The sequence below is a fragment of the Barbatula barbatula genome (assembly GCF_947034865.1).
Source record: "Barbatula barbatula genome assembly, chromosome: 3".
In the NCBI taxonomy this organism is placed as follows: Eukaryota; Metazoa; Chordata; class Actinopteri; order Cypriniformes; family Nemacheilidae; genus Barbatula; species Barbatula barbatula.
The window spans coordinates 20,608,876-20,630,788 of NC_136764.1; the positions used below are offsets into that span (position 1 = coordinate 20,608,876).

At 37.4% G+C, this 21,913-nt stretch overlaps 1 protein-coding gene across 2 annotated transcripts in view; it reads left to right on the forward strand.

Moving 5' to 3' along the window:
• Positions 1 to 3,223: 3,223 nt before the first annotated feature.
• The window catches only part of cdh12a (cadherin 12a), a 37,869-nt gene continuing 19,179 nt past the window's right edge, over positions 3,224 to 21,913 (forward strand). Inside the window, exons 1-3 of one of the 2 annotated variants that reach the window (XM_079453865.1) lie at positions 3,224 to 3,664; positions 14,926 to 15,313; positions 19,456 to 19,750. In XM_079453865.1, the coding sequence (XP_079309991.1) occupies positions 15,080 to 15,313; positions 19,456 to 19,750 (529 nt within the window). In that variant the 5' untranslated portion in view covers positions 3,224 to 3,664; positions 14,926 to 15,079. The remainder of the gene's footprint in view (positions 3,665 to 14,925; positions 15,314 to 19,455; positions 19,751 to 21,913) is intronic. The other variant, XM_079453866.1, reaches the window with a different exon arrangement.

A 21,913-nucleotide genomic window follows, 5' to 3' on the forward strand; every position in this document is an offset into this window, starting at 1 on the left:
CAGACCGGTACAACGACCGCATTACTGCAGAAGCTGCACCGATCCGTCTGTCAATCTCCCGTTCCATCCTTCCCTCACTCGTGAACAAGACCCCGAGATACTTAAACTCCTCCACTTGAGGAAGGAACTCTCCACCAACCTGAAGTGGGCAAGCCACCCTTTTCCGACTGAGGACCATGGTCTGGGATTTGGAGGTACTGATTTTCATTCCAGCCGCTTCACACTCTGCTGTAAACCGTCCCAGTGCATGCTGAAGGTCCTGGTTTGAAGGGGCCAACACGACAACATCATCCGCAAATAGCAGAGACGAGATCGTGTGGCCCCTGGCTGTGCCTAAAAAATTCTGTCCATAAAAATTACAAACAGAACCGGCGACAAAGGGCAGCCCTGCTGGCAGTAAGTCGGACTTGTTCCCAGTGCATCACATAAAAAATCACATAAAAAAGTTTTTCTAAATACATGTACAAATTATGTTGTATTGCTTGAAATTGAATATGAACTTGTTTTCTTTGCAGCATGAGATGTCTGAAAAAAACAGAGCATTATTTCTGTTATATTGGCCTGTTTCTCCATTTTTCATTTTCTGCAAATAAATGCAAATATATACAATACTTTTATTTGAAAAAAATACTTGTTCAGTGAAGAAACAAACGTGAGCATTTTATCTAAATACTTATAAAGTTATTTCAGCAAAACGGAAAATTATTTAGAAAGTGTCTCTTAATTTGTACCATGAGAGAGAGAGAGAGAGAGAGAGAGAGAGAGAGAAAGAGACAGAGAGGAAGTTCTTTTTTTATATATTTTCCGGATTCTGCAAGGTACATGTAAACTTTTTGACCATTACTGTACATGTCTATTAATGTTGTTTCAGCTTCCAGATCGCAAAAAGCATTGCACGCTGTTTGAACTTTATTTTTATATTTAGCACTTAACATTTGAGATCTAATGACCAAAGAAGGTTAGGGGATTACAGGCAGTGTCCAGTAAGATTGACTCCCACCTGGACGGCTTTATGAACTCACCTTGATGTATTGAACTCTAGCTTTTAGGACCTTTGCAGCGTTCCACCCCCTCCATTGGACTCCCCCAACTCCATAAATGAGTCTTTCCGTTATAGCCCACCATGTGCTCTGTGGATTATCTCCTAGTCTAACTCAGAATGGAAGCTTGCCATGCCATCTGCTCTGAGGATGATCAGATTTGGGGATTGATGCCAATATCCGACCACCAGTAAATTAAGGTAAAGCCTTTTTAATGAGAAAACCCTGAAACACAAATACCCCACTCCGTATCACCCTTGTGCCTTAACTTGTTTCACTTACACCATTAGTGGTGCTTTACATATGGCCGTAAGTAAATGTAAGGCATGGCCAGGATCAGAGACTTGTTTAATGGTCCAATTCAAAGATAATAGGACCTTATTTTAGTGCTTACTGTGTTGTAGGGAGATGTATTTAGAGCCTGTGCGTGAATGCATGTCCTTTGATTGTGCCGGACCTCAGCCTAAAACTGTCCAGAATCAGTACACTTTTTCTCCATTAGATATAGATTGCATTGAAACTCATTTAGCTGTTGATATACAGTACTGATGACTAATCAGTCTACCTCAAGCACTTCTTATTAAGCCTGTCTGCTCAGGCTGAATGCTGCTTTGGTGCATTGAAATTGTCTTGAAGCATGGTGGTTGTTTCTAAAATCCGAAGTGATGTGAGTTGCTTCAGATGGACCAGTGATTTCAGAATCGCTGCTGGGGAATTGGATGAATGTGCAATACAAAGTGACATGTTGAAAAGATGTGCATATTCACACTGAAATTTGTAATCCATGCCTATCCTGTTCTGGTTGTGCTTTTGGGTGAGTGTTTCCACTAACAACAAGTATGAGAAGTGTTGGTGTATTAGTTTCTATTGAAATGCAAAGTAACCCTTGTATGCTGTTTTTGTTACTCAGCCAATGTTGATGGGTCTTGTGGACCTACAGCAGTATAACTAACAGAGTTCTCCTTCACAACTCCTTCGTGGTTGAACATTCTTCCTGACCCGGTCAACCACATCTCTCACAACCTTCAAAAACGACTTAAAACACTTCGGTTTCGACTTCGGTCAATGACAAATGAAAAAAATGACTAAATGTAAATGCAAACTACAGCCACAAAAATGTTCATTAAAATACAGATATTTTCTTCCCAGTTATAAACATAAGATAGACATCATACAGTCTAACCAAAAATTATTCAGATACCAGATTTAATTTTTGATATATTGGTTTTATCTAACTGTGTACAATGTAACAGCTGACAGCTATTCAACCTAATCACTTACCTTTCTATAAAGTTATCTGACATTATCGAGATGAATTTGATCAAGACAGTTTAGTATATTTTACAACATTTTCTAAACTATAGCGAATAAACTGGTCATGTGAGAAATGTTGAAGGTGTCTGAATAAATTCGGCTTTGACTGTATATGGGAATATTTGTTTTTAGTACAATCACATTTATGACAAAATCCATGATGTGTATAAAAACATCTTGTTTCAGCATCTCGAAAAAATATTATCTGAGGTTGGAAAAAAAACACATTTTTTTTTACATTGAAAATGTTTTCCACATGCCCGAACCCCACAGAAGGGTTAAATTCATAACGATGCTATTTATCATTCCTAAAAGGCATCAGCTGTACCTCTAGAGTATTGACCACACTGCCAAAATACACCATTTAAAGTAAAATAAATAAAAACGTTGATTACCTATTATATAATGTCGGAATGTATTATATTAACACGAAAACATTTTTATTGGTTATCGAGCCAAGTAACACAAAACTACGATGAGACACAAAACCACTCCCCCCCTCTTAAGACTTGAACAGATACAGGTCTCTTTTAAATTAGGTCAATCCACAACCAGGGGATTCATGCATCAAAGTGATTATTGTTCAACAGATGGTGTTTCCATTAAAATAATGCTAACACGGAAGGAAAGGTGAATTAACGACATCATTTTATTGCTTTGCCGAATAACACTTAAGACTTCGAAAAGTAATCTCATTCAAGGCGAGGTGAAAATATCTGCATGTGACATGAATCTCTCGACTCCTCATTGGAAAGCTCGGCATCCCTTGAGGGTAACAATGCAAAGCCGGCTACGTGGACTATGTTTAGCACTGGTGGGACCCGCATTAATCCCGCAATTTAAGAGGAGAGCCAATCTCTGGGAGGGAGGGATGGATGTAAGGCAAGTTCCGAGGGAGCGCGTATACATTAGCCTGCAGCTCCCGACATCATAGAGCCTGATTGAAGCCCCTCTCTCTCTCTCTCTCTGCTCTGTCCCCTTGACACTGCAGGGGTGAATACTGAATTCGGCTGAGCGCTCGGCTCTCCCCCTCATTCTGTTTTCACAGAGCTCTGCACAATGCTCCGACGAGAGAGGGAGAGATAGGGAGAGAGAGGGCGAGCGCATCAGAGTGATTGAAGAGAAGAGAGTTTATAGCGATAGCGGCTGGAGGTCTGGATTAGCCAACGACGCTTTAACTCTCCGGAGACTGTGGGACGTTTGGGTGGTACGTGGCGATTTTTATTTATTGGCAGCAGCGAACGCACATCTGCAATTTGAAGAACCGCAACCCATTAAGTGAAATCGATCGGCGAACTAAAGTGAATATAGTTGAGAAAAGTGACGAAGCTTAAGACAAGTAAGCATTGTTTTACTATTGTTAAAGTGAAGCAACGTGTATTTTTGTTCAGTTATATAACACGAGCGAGACTTGCAAATCGGCACATGGTAAAAATGAGTTTTTCCTTATCGTACCTTTTAAGTTCCTTTCGTTTTGGATGACAAAATATTGCCATAAACCCTATCAACTATTTTACGTGTTATAAGTTAAGAAAAACTGCTTCTTATGGTATGTTCAAATAGAAAATACAATTACGGTGTAGTAAAAATGCATTATTACCTTCTGCAGTTGGTGGATCATCCTTTTTGTGTCTTTAACCCAAATGTCAGTCAAAAAACACTTTTCCTATTAGTTTATGTTGAAATGCATGAAGATCGTAGTCAAACAAATGCCGCAGGCGCTGTTGGAGACATGCAGTGTGTGTGTGTGAGTGTTATTGATGTCTACTGTAACTCTGAAGTATGTGATGGGATGCGTGCGGTCGGTAAGCACCACTGCAGACACTAGGGGTCACTCCTTAATGCACCGGTGATAGGTAAAATATTTATCCCATGCGAGCATCGATGCATAAGAAATGCACTGTAAAAGGGTCAGAATGAATTTCTTCAAGTGATTACATGAATTTGACTACATACTTTATTTAAAAAGTATCATCTTAACAAATGTGCAAAAAGATGGTAGTTCAAATGTGTTTTTTGGTTCTAAATAACACCGACTGTTTATTTCATAGCATGCAACATATTTCAAATATATTGGCAGTGAAACTCACATTCCCTCTGGTACACAGACTAACAAAGCAGGCTGCCACCACATAACCTTGTTGTCAGGTACCAAACAGAGAAGTTCACCAAACAAATAATGACACTGCAAATAGCGAGGAGGAGAAAGCTATGCGTCCTCTGAATAACTAAGCTGAGGGAAAGCTTCAGTCATTCTCAATAAAAATGTTCTGTCTGGGCATAAGTACTTTTCTTTTTTATCAGAATGATAGGTGATTCTGTATGTACAATAATTTATAAAATGTATAATGTTTTTGAATTTTGGTTGCGCGTACAGGTGTAGCCTCTATAGTAAAACCCCAAATCTGCTCCCCACAAGGGAAATTAATAAAAAAAACATATAAAATTGATGCTTATTTGACGATGTTAAAATGCAGAAAGGTTTCTTTGAATGTTAGGTTTAGGGGTGTGGGTAGTGATAGCTGATAGGGAGAACACAAATCAGTATAAGAGAAATAGCATTCTATGACAAGTCCCCACAAAGACACCAAAGTAAACACGTTGGTGTGTATGTAAATAGGTTGTTGTGTGTATTAAACACTGCCCATTTGTAATGGACGCATTCGTAATTTGCAAAGGAATTGATTCCTTATTCATTCCCATCCAAATTAACACACAATAAAATTTGACCGCCAGACTCAGGAGGACAGAGCTACACAATTAAACACATCTCTTTATTTTCCACAGCCTTCATTATTGTGGTGACTAAATATGGAATAACAAAGACAGACAGATGGAGAAAATAGGGATTCAAGATTTGCAAAGAAAATGTAAACCACAAGCACTTCCTGTTTCAGTTTTAAACACTATACAAACGTTAGAACAATAATACAACCAACAGAACATTTAGAAGTTAATCAAAAAAGGTCATAGGTTTGAACCCAGGGGATTGAAACAAATGTATAGTACAATACAGTGTAAGTCGCGTTGAATAAAAACGTCTGCCAAATGCATAAATGTGAAAGTAAATTTTATATATGATTTTAATAAATAAATAAACTGAAACAGGAAGTTTAGATGTGTAACATTTCCAGCTGAACCACTATACCGGTCTGGATTCAAAATTCAATATTGGCCATTAAACTGAAAATATGATAAATCGCACTACTGTCCTAAACACAATAGAAAAAGAAATCATCATGACGCCCTGCAGGGTGTATATGGAGCAAATAGCTGTGAAAAGCCATGGATGTCCAAATATCCTTCACACAAGCCATTATTTTGATAATGGCTTGTGTGAATAGATTTTTTATGTATGTTCTTATTGTTTTTTGGAACATATCTCCTTTATTTAATATAAGCAACATATTTTTTTCATTTTGGAGTAGTGTGTTAAAATAATGATGTAAGATCTTGAATTAGTGATTTTTTGTTCAGGTCTAATATTCACACTTTCATACTGGACTGGAGGGCAGTTTACTAGACACAGAGAATACTACAATCCCTAAAACACTGTATGAAATGTTTTAAAGTAATGAGATACTTTCTCTAAATAATGAGACAAAATCATAATAATCTGTGTTCCAAAATCTATAGTTTTCACAACATGAACAGTATATATACTTGTGTTTTAATAGAAAACCCTACAGGATGTGCCCATTCAAAATAGTTTACATCACATTTTAATGTGAATTCCTTCTTGAGAATTATATAGGCCTACACATTTTTGGTTATCGTAAGAAATGAAAAAGATGCTTTCATCTACTACAAAAAAGCAAAGCTAGGTAATCAAAGAAATCATATTATCCAAATATTGCAGCTCCTAGAAAATATTTCCGTGTGTGGGTGCTGAAAATGTTTCCGCCTTGGGGAGAAAAACATATGCTTTTTTGAGTAGGAAATGATTTTAGAATGAAACATGAGCAGCAGTTAAAAGCATTTTAACTAGTAAGATTTATTAGGTCATCTTCACAAATGATTACTCTCTGGAATACTAAATTCTGGTTGGCCATCCTGTCATCCAGTGGTTTGCCTTTCATCATTAGTTAGGAATATTTACAATCCTTGATGATGATAATTGGTTGATCGCCACGAGTTCCAAATCTGTATAAATGTCTTTGTTCCTAAAAACACAGAAATGTATTTGGAAGAATGCTTGTAACCAAACAGTTCTTGGCCGTCATTGACTACCATAGAAGAGAAAATACAATAGTCAGAAGTGCCCCAGAACGGTTGTCTATCCTACATTCTTCAAAGTATATTTTTGTGTGTTTGACAGAACAAAGATATTTATAAAGAAATTTGCCCTACTATGGTAGTCAATAGTGGCCAAGAACTTCCAAATATAATGTTCAGTAGAAATATATTCAGATTTGCAACAAGAATTTGTTTTGGGGTGAACTTTTCATTTATCCCTCTATTGGACACCAACATTAATAGGAAATTATAATCCCTCAAATGATACAATACTTTAGATAAAGATACTTGTCTTTAATAAATTGCTTCCCACTGCCATAGACAGTTTGACAACCCTCCCAAGAGTGAAGTCCAGAGTTCCATGTTCATTAAATACTGTAAATAAATGTTTTCTCTGAGAATACAGTTACCCCAAGGCCGGTTATGCATGTCCTGTAGAAACTTATCCACTTTAAATGCTCAGGTGTCAGGCCAGGGAGACTAGATAAAAACATAACATAAAAAACAAGTAGACGTGAACAAGATGGTGTAGTGAACAAGTCTTGCATGTGGTCGTCAATGTGAATTACAGAAATGGAAATGAAGTTATCAGCAAAGATACCTTCAGAAGGATAAAGGAATCTCTCAATACATTTTCCAGTTAATACGACACATATAAAGCACCAGTGGGCGTAGATTGCATCTTTAATTTGATACCAATGAAAGTGAGGCTGTGAGGGACAGTTGCAAGGTTGAAGGGTGCTAGAAAAATGGTGCTGGTTGGAAGCATGGGTTAATTAAATGTTTGACTTTTTATTATATCATTAAAGGATCAGCATTAAATCTCCCTCTCTTGCACATGCTTACACATCATTGTAATTAATAACGTCATGTAAAGTGTCTTGAACAGAAGACATTTGACAACTGTTAACATGAATGTGCTGTGGAGGTCGAGCACCAGCGAGCCCAAATACAAGACTGTATAATGGAAATAAGTCCCACAGACCAAAACCTGTGACCTGACATGTTTATAAACCAACAAGTCCAATTGGTTTATAATGAGCAGACATAGCGACACTGACTAGGTCATGCCCGCACCTAGAATTTGACATTTTCGTGCTGATTTTAGGACAAAATCCATGGATTTTTATATCATAAATTGTGTTTAATGGAATAAAACCGTGTATCTGGGGATGATGAGAATTTTGGAAATTACAGGTGTTTCATTTCGGCAGAAATTTGCAATGTATTTGCATTGACAGTTTACTTTTTTAATTCGCGAAGACATGTTTTTAGTGTTTTTCAAGCCAAACTGTTGATGCACCAAAATACAAAAGACATTGAATGGACTGCACTTTTGTCCCTCAAAGCATAATTTGCCTTTGTATTCAATTAAATATGCCTTAATCTACCTAGACTAATGTCCAATGCACCTCAGTTATAAGGTCATTGTTCCTCCATCAAATTCATTTTTAGCATGTGAGCAAAGGGAGTGTTCTTCATGTTACATATGGGCAGCCATTTTCCATCTACAAATAAACGAAATAATCTGAAATAATATTTCCAGGCAAAGTGTTCATTGCCTGGAAAGACCATCTGCTTCAGTATAGAAGTCTTCACGGGTCCACTTAGATCCGAAAACCCAAGGTCGGGCCCAAGACCCGAGCGGGTTCGGGTCTAAAAGATTCACGGGAGCTTCGGACACGGCTCGGGTATATTATTAGGTTCTTCGGGTCTCGGGAAATATAAAGTCAAAATGTTTTTTGCTGAATTGACCCGAGGAAGACCCCAACTATCCTGTACAATAACAGTGCGTCGCTCGTGTGTGTGCGTGTAGTTACCAACTCACCTCTTGCGAAAAAAACAGATCTGTGAAGGGGATTAATCAGGAAACTGGATTAAGCTGTGTCTTTATGCTGTTTTGCGTAGGCTATTTAGCCTGAGTTTGCGCAATTTGCCAGAGCAAAACAAGAGGATCAACGTTTCCATTGCCGTATCAATTTCATTTCCATTAATACCGTTTACATTTAGGTCTAGTCGAGTTTGAAAAAAAATATACGATGGGTCGGGTCGGACTCGGGTCTAGCGTTATCGGGTCTGTCTCGGGATCGGGGCTTTCAAATTTTTTTTTTTAAATTGGCATGTCGGGTTCGGGTAAAAGTGATTCGGGTCATTTCGGGTCGGGTAAAGATCTTTGGACCCGAGAAGACCTCTACTTCAGTGTTTAAGCCTATACAGAGTATTGCTCTGTAGTGTAATCCCTATGTCTAAAATTGACAGACTTACAAAGGGATGAGCTTTGTGGAGCTAACTTGACTTGTAATTGGTTTTCTTTTTAATCACATTGGGACTCTCACGTCTATATTTTTGAATGAAGTTTCAAGAATTAATAACATGATCTTCCGCATTTGCATTTCTCTGGCTGTGTTTCTCTCGCACCATTTGTTTGGCCCCTTTGCGAATTTACCTATTTATTGTTAGTTTTTTTCAGGCCGGGTAAACCAATATTCAGAGTCGGGGCCTGGGCACACAATGTGATTTTTGGTGGGGGGTGTCAGGGTTTAAATTGGGCCGGTCCCGAGGCTGAGGCACGGCACAAGCTGACGGTCTCGCTCTGCTCCGTGTCAGTGTCCGGCTCTTCTGGTGTTACAAAGTGGCACTCCGTCGAGCCCCATATTGTTCTCAAGTTTAAGATTTAAACAGTTTTATTTGTCAGTGTATACAATTACATTGATAATCGCGGAAAAAACTGATCTATATGCTACGAAATCATGCTATAAAAGCGGAACATTCCGACATTAACCAAGTGTGCAAAGAAATCCATCTCTGCGTGCGTCAATTGCGCACTGCCTATTCGTTGAATACGTTTTTAACTAAAACACAGAGAAAAAATCAAGTTAAATCCTGCCCATCGTCCATCAGGAGTGGACTTTGAATTTACGCGTCAGGTGTGCAATACCTGCGAGTTTTTCACCCTGTGCTTTTCATCCGGTGCGCATCTTTGTCGCATGTTTAACTATTCTAAATGTCAATTTCGAAGACAGCATTGTATACTTCGCATGGCAATTAATTGAACTGATCTAAAGCATGCTGTATGATCGACACTGAAACGGAAAGGCTAATTTAAATGCTTATTTATATCACTGGGGGAAAGCATTCAAGTATTTGTATTGGGTTTTGACCAAACAATTTGGAAAAACACAGATCATAGGCTACATACAATACAGTGGAAGTTAATAAATGTAGATTATTAATTTAGACATGTGTGTCAAAAGCCGGCTTTGAAGACATAGTGAAGGAAAAAGCAGGGGACTGCGCAGGGACTGTTCCACAGTTGAGCTTTGTGTCAAATCATCGTAAGATTATAACACTAAAGAGTGAGCTCTTACTTTCTGCTGCCAACTTTGAATTAGGTTCACTGAAACGCGCTTCCAGAACATGATCCAAAGCACTAATAGGCAGCCTTTCTCCATCTACTATCACTATGCGTAGAAATATTTCACCCTCCGCGTAATAGTGAACAATGGCTATGCGACCAGAAACGTTGCTGGTGGACGCAGGCAGCCATGTGTTTTTGAACAACACATCTAAGTACTGCCCTGTTGTCTGTCAAGTCTGTATTTCTTTAACAGTTCTTTCTGTATCTGCTCTTTAAGCTTCTTTAATTCATATTCACCAAATTCATATTCCGAGTGTTTATAAAATGATTTTGTTTATCATCATTTCAAAGAGGGCACGGTGATGGAAATGGCCGGACTATGCGCCGCCACTTCCAGTAATAAATTATGTGTTCACACCATAAAGAAAGTGGAATGAAGCAAAGCCTACAGTAAAAAATGCATTCCTGGCTTTATTTTTCAACTAAAAAGCATTATACGCTGCCTCTCACAAAATGACACATAAACTATAAAACCTATATAGACTAATGTTAATTATAATAAAAATAAATGCAGGTAATAAAGATGTTTAGGCTATGCCATTGCAACAGGTGTTTGAAATGACATCACTGCTGTTGGGAGGGGCCCAATCTCGTGCCTAGCAGGGGGCCTCACAGATTTGCAGTATCCCACTGCTTAACTGATGGCATGTTGCACGATAGATAAGCAAGGAACGCACATACTAGTATACTGTAAGTCACTTCCCATAAAGTAAATTGGTTATGGGTCTTATCCGGTTCAATTTGGCCAGTTGTTATGGCCCACATACCACCAAGGACCGCTTCCCTCGAATGGCCCTTAAGCTGATTGCCTAAAGAAAACCAGAACAATGCCTAAAGCAGACAAAAACACACCCACAACTTCATTCATGTCCCTGGAATCAACCCTAACTGTCCCATAACACTGCCTGTATCCCCACGTGTAACCCAATAAAGAGCCAAAGTGCCACCTAGAACTCAACCATAACTTGCCCAATATATAATAATATATTGAATAGTTGGAAAAAACACAGAAACCAAGCAAATCCAAGTATAGTGTTTCATTGATGCTGACAATATAATCTAGCCAAACACAGCAAAAGTAACACAATAACACTTACATTTAGACAACACCAAAAATCAATAAAACAAATCCACACAACACATGAGCAACATGAAACTACAATTGAAACTACGCAACTAAACATATGAAACAATTCATAAAAGCAGCACATAAATAGTAACATGATACAAGAAACACAGCGACAATAAACTAAGCACTAAATTAAAATGTTTTAAAGATAAAGGATAACATTAAAACAATGTAAAAGATTCTATGAGAAATCATCTGTATCTAATACTGATATTAGGCAAATTATACCACATACAAGACCAATTAGAAACATATCATGTTCAAATTGTTAAAGATTCAGTTGATACTGCATAAAAGTGCAATGACACATTTTAAAGAATGAAATAATATACAATCTTACTTTATTTTCCATTTTGGGGGCTTCGGGGAGTCTGGCTTTGACTGGAGATGAGTCTGCTGTTCCACAAGATGCAACTGCTGTCGTGTTCTATTTTCAAATAACTCTGTCAAAAACATAATTTCCAAAATCAAAACACATACACAGCTTTCAAATTAAACGTATTAAACAAACATCACTCTTTCCCAGATTGCATGCCCAACATCCACTTATTTAGTGGATGTTTCTGCAAACAAAACTCAAACTATGAAAAATCCACTATGAATATTTCACCAAAGCGTCCTTCTAACGAAAGTTTCTCTTAAACGAAGGCTTTTTGTCTCATTTGTCCTTGACACACAATAACACAGCTTTATAAATATCCAGCAGTCAAGAGACAAAAGTAAGTTCTGATGAAAACAGAACGTCCTATCTTGGTCTCTTTGCAGTCTAATAATCTTATTGACTCATAAAGGCACTTTTGCTAGAATTACTATATTGCAGCTCATTGAACAAAACAATGACAAAACAATTATATTATATTATTGTTGGAAGTTTTTGTTGCTTTTAACTTTTTGGCTAACCCAAACCGACCCAAATCTTCACCGAACTATGTTGTTTTTATGGCAAGCCTAACTCAAACCAGGATGTAGCCAAATTAATGCTTATCGCCAAAAACGAGGCTAATTCTGTTTGACATAAGACTATGAAAAAAAACAATGCCAGAAATAGGCCAGAGGGGCCAAATTTAAACCAGAATTTGGACAGAATCTGTTGCTATCTGGGTTTGCATATAAGAGTCTGCCAAATGCATAACTGTAAATCATCTTTTGCTTTAAATCATGTCAAGTCTGTGATCGGTTTAGTTATATAGTAAAAAAAGCCATTGAGTATTTAAGAAGTCATAACTATTATAGCTTTGTACATTTACCGTATATGTGTGTGTTACCTGTTCCTCTTCTTCGACAACCTTTCTGTTTTCCTTGTCCTCAGCCTCCGCTTACAGCACTCTTTTATTGTCCAACAGGACATGGCAGCGCAAGTTCAGCGACTCTGCTGGGTGATGCATGCTAGAAAGTATCGTATTTATTCTGCAACATCTCCATCCAGCTGTAGACCCGGAGATAAAAAAGTTGACTCATATCATGTCATGTCACGTCAGCCAAAATACACCAAAACACACCAGTTCAACAGAGTCAAGATCAACAAGAAAAACATAAAAAGTATAAAATAATGAGGGCATAGTTTTAAAGTGTGATAACCTTTGGGCACATTGACTGCTCTTTCTGGGTACACTGCAGTTGAAATCTTTTAGCTTGTTAAGTGTCAAGACAAATGTTAGGGTTTCCCCATAGAGAATATTGTTGCAGAAACACAATGTCCTGCCAAACATAATGTCACTACCACAGTACAGCCCATAACAGGTCTCCAGAGATTTGGACTGCGATCATGTGCTCTCTGTGGTGAGCCAGCAATTACTGTTGCAGTAGTCCTGTTTGTGGTCCTGTCCTCTTTATCTAAATTGATTTAAAATTTTGCTGCATAAAACCACTTTGAAGTCTAGAACGCTTAATTCCTCATATTTGCACTTACAACCAGTTGTGAATTTTGGCAAATGCATTAAAGATGGAGTAACTCACACAGTTTCTGCCAAACTCATATTAATCTTGAGTACCTATACAGCAGTATTGCATACGTTGTATCTTCAAAGACTATTTAGTTTTCTCTAATTTATAAAAGAGAAAAACAGCTGTACGATTATTTCCGGACAAAGACGAGCTGCTGGAGGCAGGCAGGGGGATGGAACTACAGCACGAGCACACAATACATCATCACATTATCCTTTCGTTGTTTACATTATGCACATACGCGCTGATTGCCACAGACATATGACTTAGTTTGACTTACCGCATCGTTGAGTAAACGCGTTGTTATATTTTTGGAAAGGTGCACATCAGGCGACACAGAGCTACGCATAGACTACGATGTAGGTTATACACACAGCCATAAAATACGGTCAACAGTGTAAAGAAGTCGGAATGCATGCAATGGAATGTTAACCGATCATTAAAATGTTTTCATAAATTAAAGCAGGGGTCCTGTGGGGTCCCTATGATGATCCTAAACCATTTTTGGTGTAAAGAAATGTGTCAAACTAAATGTTAACTTTAACCACATTAACTCACAAACGTGTTCTGCATTTTGCAACTATTTGGCTATGTCAATTCATAAAGTGAATATATCTATTGAAAATGTATATGGAATGGTTTTGGCAGGCAGTGGGTTTCATAATTTTGCTGACCAACAACACTCCAAAGGTTTCCATTGTAAATCTTTGAAATGGAGTGTGACTTAATTGAAAGCCATAAGGGCACATGAGTCTGTCCGGCTTGTTTTTTTGTTACGTAAACCTATATCACTCAACACCAGCAGTGTCAGTCTCCATCAGTTCTGTTGTTGTAGACATGGAGAGTGTAATCTTGTTGAATTTCTGTTACAGAGTCTCTTTAAGAGATTTCCATCTAGCAGGAAACTGGCTATCAACCGCCAACAAGCCAGACAATTGTTCAACGAAGATTAAAAAATATCTGAAAATATTTCTCCTCATAACGCGTTTGTACAACTCAGGCTGCTGGCAGATAATCTTCAATTAATGATATAAACATTGCTGTTAGCACACGATCAATAACCAGGAACAATAATGATTTAATAGTTCATCCCAAAATTTGCAAATATATATATATAAATATGCAAATTATTGAGGTAGTTCTCTAGTTTCAAAGTTACTAATATTCAATATAATTTCTAAAGTGGACTATGTTAAAATAAGGTCTAACCGATCACTTGTTTTAAAGTGGCACTGGAAATTCTGTCCTTCATAAAATGTGTCCTTCATATTTTTTTTATTAATGAATCAAGATTAATCAAGAAAAAAGGAGAACGCATTTGTGATATGATATGCATTTTAACGTTTTCCTCCATCATTTACCAGGATTAAAATGCAAAAAGGCCTAAGACACCTGCTTTAAAAGCACTTGCTTTTTTAGTACTGTGTTTTAATAGCCTCCTGACATACTGTATGTAATGTGCTCTTATTTCATTCCTGTAATACTTTGTGTGATATAAGATTCACTTTTACCTAATGTTAAAGGTTTTATTCAGACAGTGATTAAGAAATAAGTTTGGTAAGTTTGTGAGCCTTACCATCTGGACTGGTTTACTTCTTGTGACCATTTGTGTTTTAAGGCCAAATTGGGAAAACACACTTTTAAAACATGAAAACATGCTTTTTTCCAACCCCACAGTTCTAAATGAGCCAATTTGTTCATATATCCTGTATTTGCAAAGCCTTCAAGCGAGATTATTTAATAGTCTTGACAAAAATGCACACTCACTAATACTCGTGATATCCAGACCTTAAACATCCTTTAATCTCATTGATTTAACCGACGTTACTTAATTTCTCTTGCAGACGGTTAACAAAAATTTCAAGAACTGCCCTGATGTTCCATGGATATTAGTTCCTCCGTGCAGACAAGGGATTCTATTGGATTCATCATACCCCTGGTGTCTCTATAAAAGTGACTTGTGTCCAGCAAAGGATCTTGCACCTACAGCTTGTTCCAATGCTCATGGGGAACTGCCTGCTGCTCTTCCTCTGGTGTCTCTTAGACAAAAGCTTTGTGTCTCCCTTGAACTCTTCAACCCAGAGCAGAATGGGCAAAGAGCACAACAGGAATCTCATGGCACATAGGAAACATGGAACGATGGGAGCTCACAGAGTCAAGAGAGGATGGGTGTGGAATCAGTTCTTCGTCCTGGAGGAATACATGGGATCTGATCCACAGTATGTTGGGAAGGTAAGATGTTATAGATTCTCAAAGCCAATGCTTTAAATCAAAGCTATTGATATTTTGGGGCTTGTGAAAAGGAATGTGGAGGAGTTCAAATGCTTTTGCTTGCTCTTTGTATGAGTCCTTTCTGCTACTATTTAGTATTTTTCTTCTCTTCTTTTTTCATGGTCACCTTTAGAATGATTAAAAGCAGAATATTTGATATGACTGTGACATGTAACATGTTTCAAGCAGAGAGATAAGAAATGGTTAAAACTAGAGATACATCGATACTATTGTAAATTACACCACCGATACCGATTATTCATAGTAATATCTGCTAATGCTTGCTTCACTGATTCGGAAGATTACATTCATATTTCTATCTTACTAACTATTTGAATGTTGTTCTTTCTTTTAATCACTATTAATATTGAAAATCAAACTGGTGATGTTTCTTAACATTTTCGACAGAGCTCAAAGTTTTTTTCTGCATTTTCCTGCACTCTTTTGATTCACTGTTTTTATCGACGGATATTATTGGCCAATATATTCGTACATCTTTAGTTAAAACCTATATAGCGTTATAAGTCGAGCAAACACAATGTCATAGAAGTCCACATTTTTTTAGATTGACCAGAGCAATATTTACAAAACTATATGGAATTTACTCATGGCATTTGCTGTTATCGAATATTACAACAATTGCCAAACCTTTTATTGTAGCGTATTATCCTGGTATTACATTAAATCAGTATTGTTGTTACTAATGGAATTTTTGTTACTTATGAACACCCACTGATATTTGAAAATATTGAACTAAATTATACAATTATTTCACAAATAAAATATGATATATAAATAAGTATTCTACTGCTACTGTGTAAGCGAGTGCTTTCAAAGAAATGTAAACAATTATGCTAATGTTATATATTATATAAATTGGCCACAATTACAATAATGAGCAAATTATTTATCACTGTAAACAGTAATCTTGAATACCGTCAAAGTGCGCAATGCCTATTTTAATTTCAATTAACGATTGGCTTTTTTTACTGGAAGGCGGGACTTCCTTTACTAGAACGGTCATATTGAGCGTTGCATTCCCTCCCCATAATGGCAGTGGCACATCTTGTTAATAGTTGATACTGGACATATTTAATGAGGACACTAAAATGCATTTGTTTATTGCACATGTTGGTTTATTGAACACGTTGGAATTCACCAAAATTCGAACATTGACATTATAAACCTGACTGCTACAATCTGAAACCACTTTTTATTAGTATTCAAAAGGGATACGTCTAAAAGAACGCCATGTGTCCCTGACTGAAAATCCAGTTTCAAGGTCCTTTACAAAGAAAGTTGGAATTGAGCACCTCCAGCTTAAATGGGATCAGAGTTAAATTGGATAGTCTGCAGTCAATGCCAGTGCAATCAGTGTGGCCCAACCGAGTGCTGTCTGAGCAGATGTAAACTGGGAGTCAGGGGCTTGTCTCGCCCATGTTCTCAAGCACCTGCCACCTCTACTTCTGTAGAGCCGCCGCATTATAAAACAACTCAGTCTCCTTTGCCAAAGATAAGGCAAGTTGACATGATGGAGCCTTGCCTTTTACCTCTGATTTATCTAACATCAGCAGCAGGAGAGAATGAAGCTTTAATGACAAACAAGCGTGTAAGCCTGTCGCTTTAAATAGGGTTTGTTGGCTCTAGGCTGTTTTAACACAGGTCACTGGAGGAAGATGTCTCACAGGCTACTGATGAAATACATGGGTGATGCTTTCGTCCACATCACATGGGCATGCTGCTGTTTAAAGAGTCCTTCTTAACAGTTTTAAAGGAATAGCTCAACTTCAAAATGAAAATTCTCTCATTATTTACACGCGCTCTTGTCATTTCTAAACCGTATAACTTTCCATCTAATGCAGAACACAAAAGAAGATATTTTGAAAGATGTCGGTAACTGGAAACCATGGGTCCTCATTGACTTGCATGGGTTTTGTGTCCATACAATTGAAGTCAATGGGAACCAACGGTTTGTGTTTACCAACATTTAAAAAAAATCTTCTTTTGTGTTTTTCAGAACAAAGAAAATCACACAAGCGTAAAATGACAACAAGTTGAGTAAATGATTACAGACTTGATGTTTTATTTACTCGAAACTATTCCCAGATCTGACTTGTTGCTAAAGATGAACATGTACGTTTATAAGACAGTATGTACAGTATAACATACAGTATGTGACTACTACTCAATCAAAGCTTAGTATGCATGGAAAACGTTATCTCGATCGAAAGATTTAGAAGCAATTGACCAGATATACTTAGACTTTATGTAGGTTTCTAAGCAGAAACTGTGTTCTGCACATTTATGTTCTGCAAAACGTGTTTTCAGATCAATACACCTTATTCCTGTTGTATTTATTTATTGATTCGTTGAGGGAGACTGTGATCAGAGGCGGCACCACGGGAAATTATAACTCATTCCATCATCTTCTGTTTGAGCCACCATCACAATTAAAGTGTCCTCAGACATCACATATTACATCAAAGGGTTGAGTGAGCATGCAAGTGAAACAGTAATGGAAGACAAAGTTCCCTCTGATTTGCGGTTACGATGTGTCATTTAGGTCTATGGATATACTGTAAGAAGGTTGAGACTGCTGATGTTCTGTTTAACCTTCTTGTTCTTGCTCAGTTAAAGCCATTTATTTGGAAAACACGTCTTAGCTTACTTTGCTAACTCTGGTGAAGCAATGTGATGGGCTTGTCTGCTGGTTGTGGTTAGATTTAAGACGTTTCAGAGGTTGTCACGAGGAACTGTTTAATTGGATTCTAATTGGAAGGTCTTGCTGAATTATTTGGGAAATAAATTACAATTAAACAGCCGATTATGCCAAAAATGAGAAACAAGTTGATTCCAAATTGTCTTAGATTAAACTTTTGTTTTCGTTATTTACTGTTTCAGTGAAAAAATGTAACACTGAAAAATTTTCAATTTTTCCACAAGTTTTCTTTTGTCCTTTTTCCCTGTGAAGCAAGGCACTTTCCTTGTTTGACCTTTGCAGTGAGGATATATTACCCCACTGTCACACTTTCTTTCCACGTATGACCTTTTCACTGGAAAATAACTCTTCTTGAAACCACTTGCTTTTTTCTTGCTATGGTATTGTCAACCCTCTTTACCTCTGAACTCATTGTGTGTTACAGTTGTGAAACCGAGCGCTGCTATATGGACATTAAAATTGGTATTTTTCAGAAAACTCTTCTGGTTTGAGGTCTATTTTTAATTTATTGGCCTCATTTACATTCAGATCAGAACAGTGGTATAAAAGCTGGACATAGATTCTCTTTTTTTACAGTAGCTCATGGATTATCTACTATCTTAAAGTGTGCCCCTGTGGATAATAAAGTCTAACAGTCTTTGATTTGATGGCCTGTTATAACCAACTAATGTAATTTTTTATTAGCTACCCGTGAACTTGGCAGGATTTTGCATTACAGTTTTGCCTCACTGTTTTGATTATCGCACATCCTCTCACAATACACCAGAGATGTTGTATTGCAGTATATTAATTCCAGAACTTTTAACTTGATCCTTTCCTTTCAGAAAGAGCATCAAACTCAATGTCACAGGATCTTAAAAATAGTGCCGTGTCCCCTACAGTTCCATGCAGATGGAAGATATCGGTTTAAAAATATTACACACTGATAACTGAGTTTTATAAAATCTCCATTATACAAATCCATTAGATATATAGCTGTTGAACCTCCATGGTGTTTATAAATCAGTGAATTTGTCAAGTCTACAAACAGAAAATAAATACCACATCAATCCTCTTTGGACATCCTCAAACTGTATCGGTAATGACATGTCACCCACACCATAGCCAACACGTGATCACGTGATCTGATGATGACATGTGATTGGTTTGGACATGGTAAATCTGATTTACTGTATATTTGAAATGGATTTAAATAAAATGTCCATGTCCCTTTGGAAATGCTAGATTTGCGTTTTGTAACTGATTACTTCCTGCAACACACCCTGGACTTATGGTTTCTGATTTCATATTTGCATATGTTTGCATGTTTACAACTGAATTATAGGAATGAGTAATGGATGAATAGCAAATTCTCATCGCGGCTTTTCATTTTGCCACATTTCAGCTTCACTCAGACTTGGATAAGGGAGATAATATGGTCAAATACACGCTCTCAGGTGAAGGAGTTGGCTCTATTTTCACTGTTGAGCCAAGCACAGGAGACATTCACGCCTTAAGGAGCCTGGACAGAGAGGAGAAACCTTCGTACACGCTGAGAGCGCAGGCTGTTGACGTTCTCACCGGCAGACCCTTGGAACCCCAGTCTGAGTTTATTATCAAAGTTCAGGACATCAACGACAATGAGCCAAGATTCCTGGAGGGCCCGTACACAGCCAGTGTTCCAGAGATGTCACCTGTCGGTGAGTTCACCTCTCACTATGTCCCAGATGGCAGGCAGTTTTTAGAGGCATTGTGAATGAGCTGTATGTATTCTGTGTTGTTCGCCAAGTTAACGTATTGAGTAAATACTGTAGCTCATAACTACATGTTCAATATCAGTGACATCACATTAGACATCAGTCTTTTGCTTATAGTAATTAAACAGGAAGTATGTCATTTTTTATATTGAAATACTTTCTCAAATCCAAGAGTAATGTACACTCCACTTTCTGTGGAGTTCTCAAAACGTTTCTCTGTTTGTTTTTGCATGACACAAAAATACATAACAAATACTGTTTAAAATTTTAGAGTCACTTAAATTTGAGAAAACGAGTATACTTGTCAAAACTACAAATTACCACAAATGTAACCTTGGAATTTTTTCCAAACAAATGAAAATGCAAAATAAATCATTGTGTTGAATTTTAGCATTTTCTTTGGCTAGAATCGGCAAAAATGTCCTTCAAACATCGTTTCAACCAGGTTCTCAAGGTTATATATATATATATATCATATATCCTGACTGTCCTACTGAAAACTCAAATTCAGGAAATGGAAAATACGCTGTATTTTTTAAATGATTAAATATACTGTATTGTCAAACTTGACAAGCACTTTTAATATTTTTTCTTGATATTTGCAAAACCAGTGACAAACATAACGGGTGACTAACAATAATGATTTACTGTATGGCAAAAAATAAAGATCAAGAAAAATGGAAAAACAAGGTTTCAGGACAGCAAATGGTAGGATTTTACTGTCTGCCTTTTCTTATTTTTCTTTATTTATTTCTAAATTCATTCCACATCATGCATTTAAAAACATTTTAAATGAGATTTTAAATCAGTACAATTATATTTTGTAGCAAACATTAAAACATTTGAGATTTTTAAGATTATGAGACACATTCTGGTCGAGTGACTCTAAACAATTAAACAATATTGTGCATTCAACACATGAACACATAAAAAACGTCACTGAATCACTGTATGGATGAAATCCAATACCATCTGTAGACATACTGTTATCTCTTTAGTTTACTTTAACAGAATGGCCTGATAGCAAATCCCAAAAACTTAATCTCACACCAAATGCTGTCAACATTGTCTCAACCCAATCTGCTATTCCTACAATTTTATCCTTAGGAAACCTCAACGTCTCTTTTTTTCCATTCCATTAGCCGGACTAAACCATGCCTTGGGTCGCTTTCTCACCCTTAGTGTGGTTCATTTGGTCCGTACCAATGGAGAAAATGTATACATTGTAGCATTTTTCAGCGTTGTTGGTTCCTTTTCACACCATACTGATTGCTTTGGTCCGAACCAGTTGAAACGGACAAAAATGCAGACACAACATTCACCACATCAACATCCGGTTTCGTCCCAAGTATAGGGGGAGTTTCTTTACCTTCACCCGGCACTGTTCCACAGATCTATTAAACCCCCATTCCCTGAGTTGTTTGCTAAACAATGATAATATTGCACTGTTCTTGTGAGTTTTCAAAAGTTGGGTTGTAATCTGGTCATCAGACCAAATTTCTATGAGGCTCTGCACCCCTGACAGCTCATAGTTTGTCGGTGAGCTGCCATGCTAGTGCAAACTGTCAACACTTGCCCTCATTTCATAATGCACAGCGCAGCTGACCACGGCAGCTGGTTTAGTCCAAAAACATGCTGTACTTTTAGCATCTGGGTCTATTCGAGGTCGGATCACGTTCTCACCAAAAACGGCACACACACCTTTGCAAGAAGGCAGAAAATGCTTAGCTGAGGTAAAGAGCAATAAGCAACATATAACGAGAGCAAATGTATGCTAAGTACATTTAATACATTTATGCAATATGTGCATTTGGTTTGTGTCTCTCTAGCTTTCAGATTCTATATTTATTTAAAATGGTAGTGGTGCCATTCTTTGTAACAATTTCATCTCTGCATTTGACAGACAAATTTATCCAAAGCAATTTACAGTGCATTAACGGTACATTTACTTCTTCCTAAATCGGCATGTGTTTTCCCTGGCAATCGAACCCATGGCCTTTTCATCACTAACTCTCTTCTCTAAGACAAACTTGAAAGTGTCGACAGCTCTGTATGCATCTTCATTTGTTGCATGTGGCATCCTAGTGTTATTTGTGTTTGGTGTTT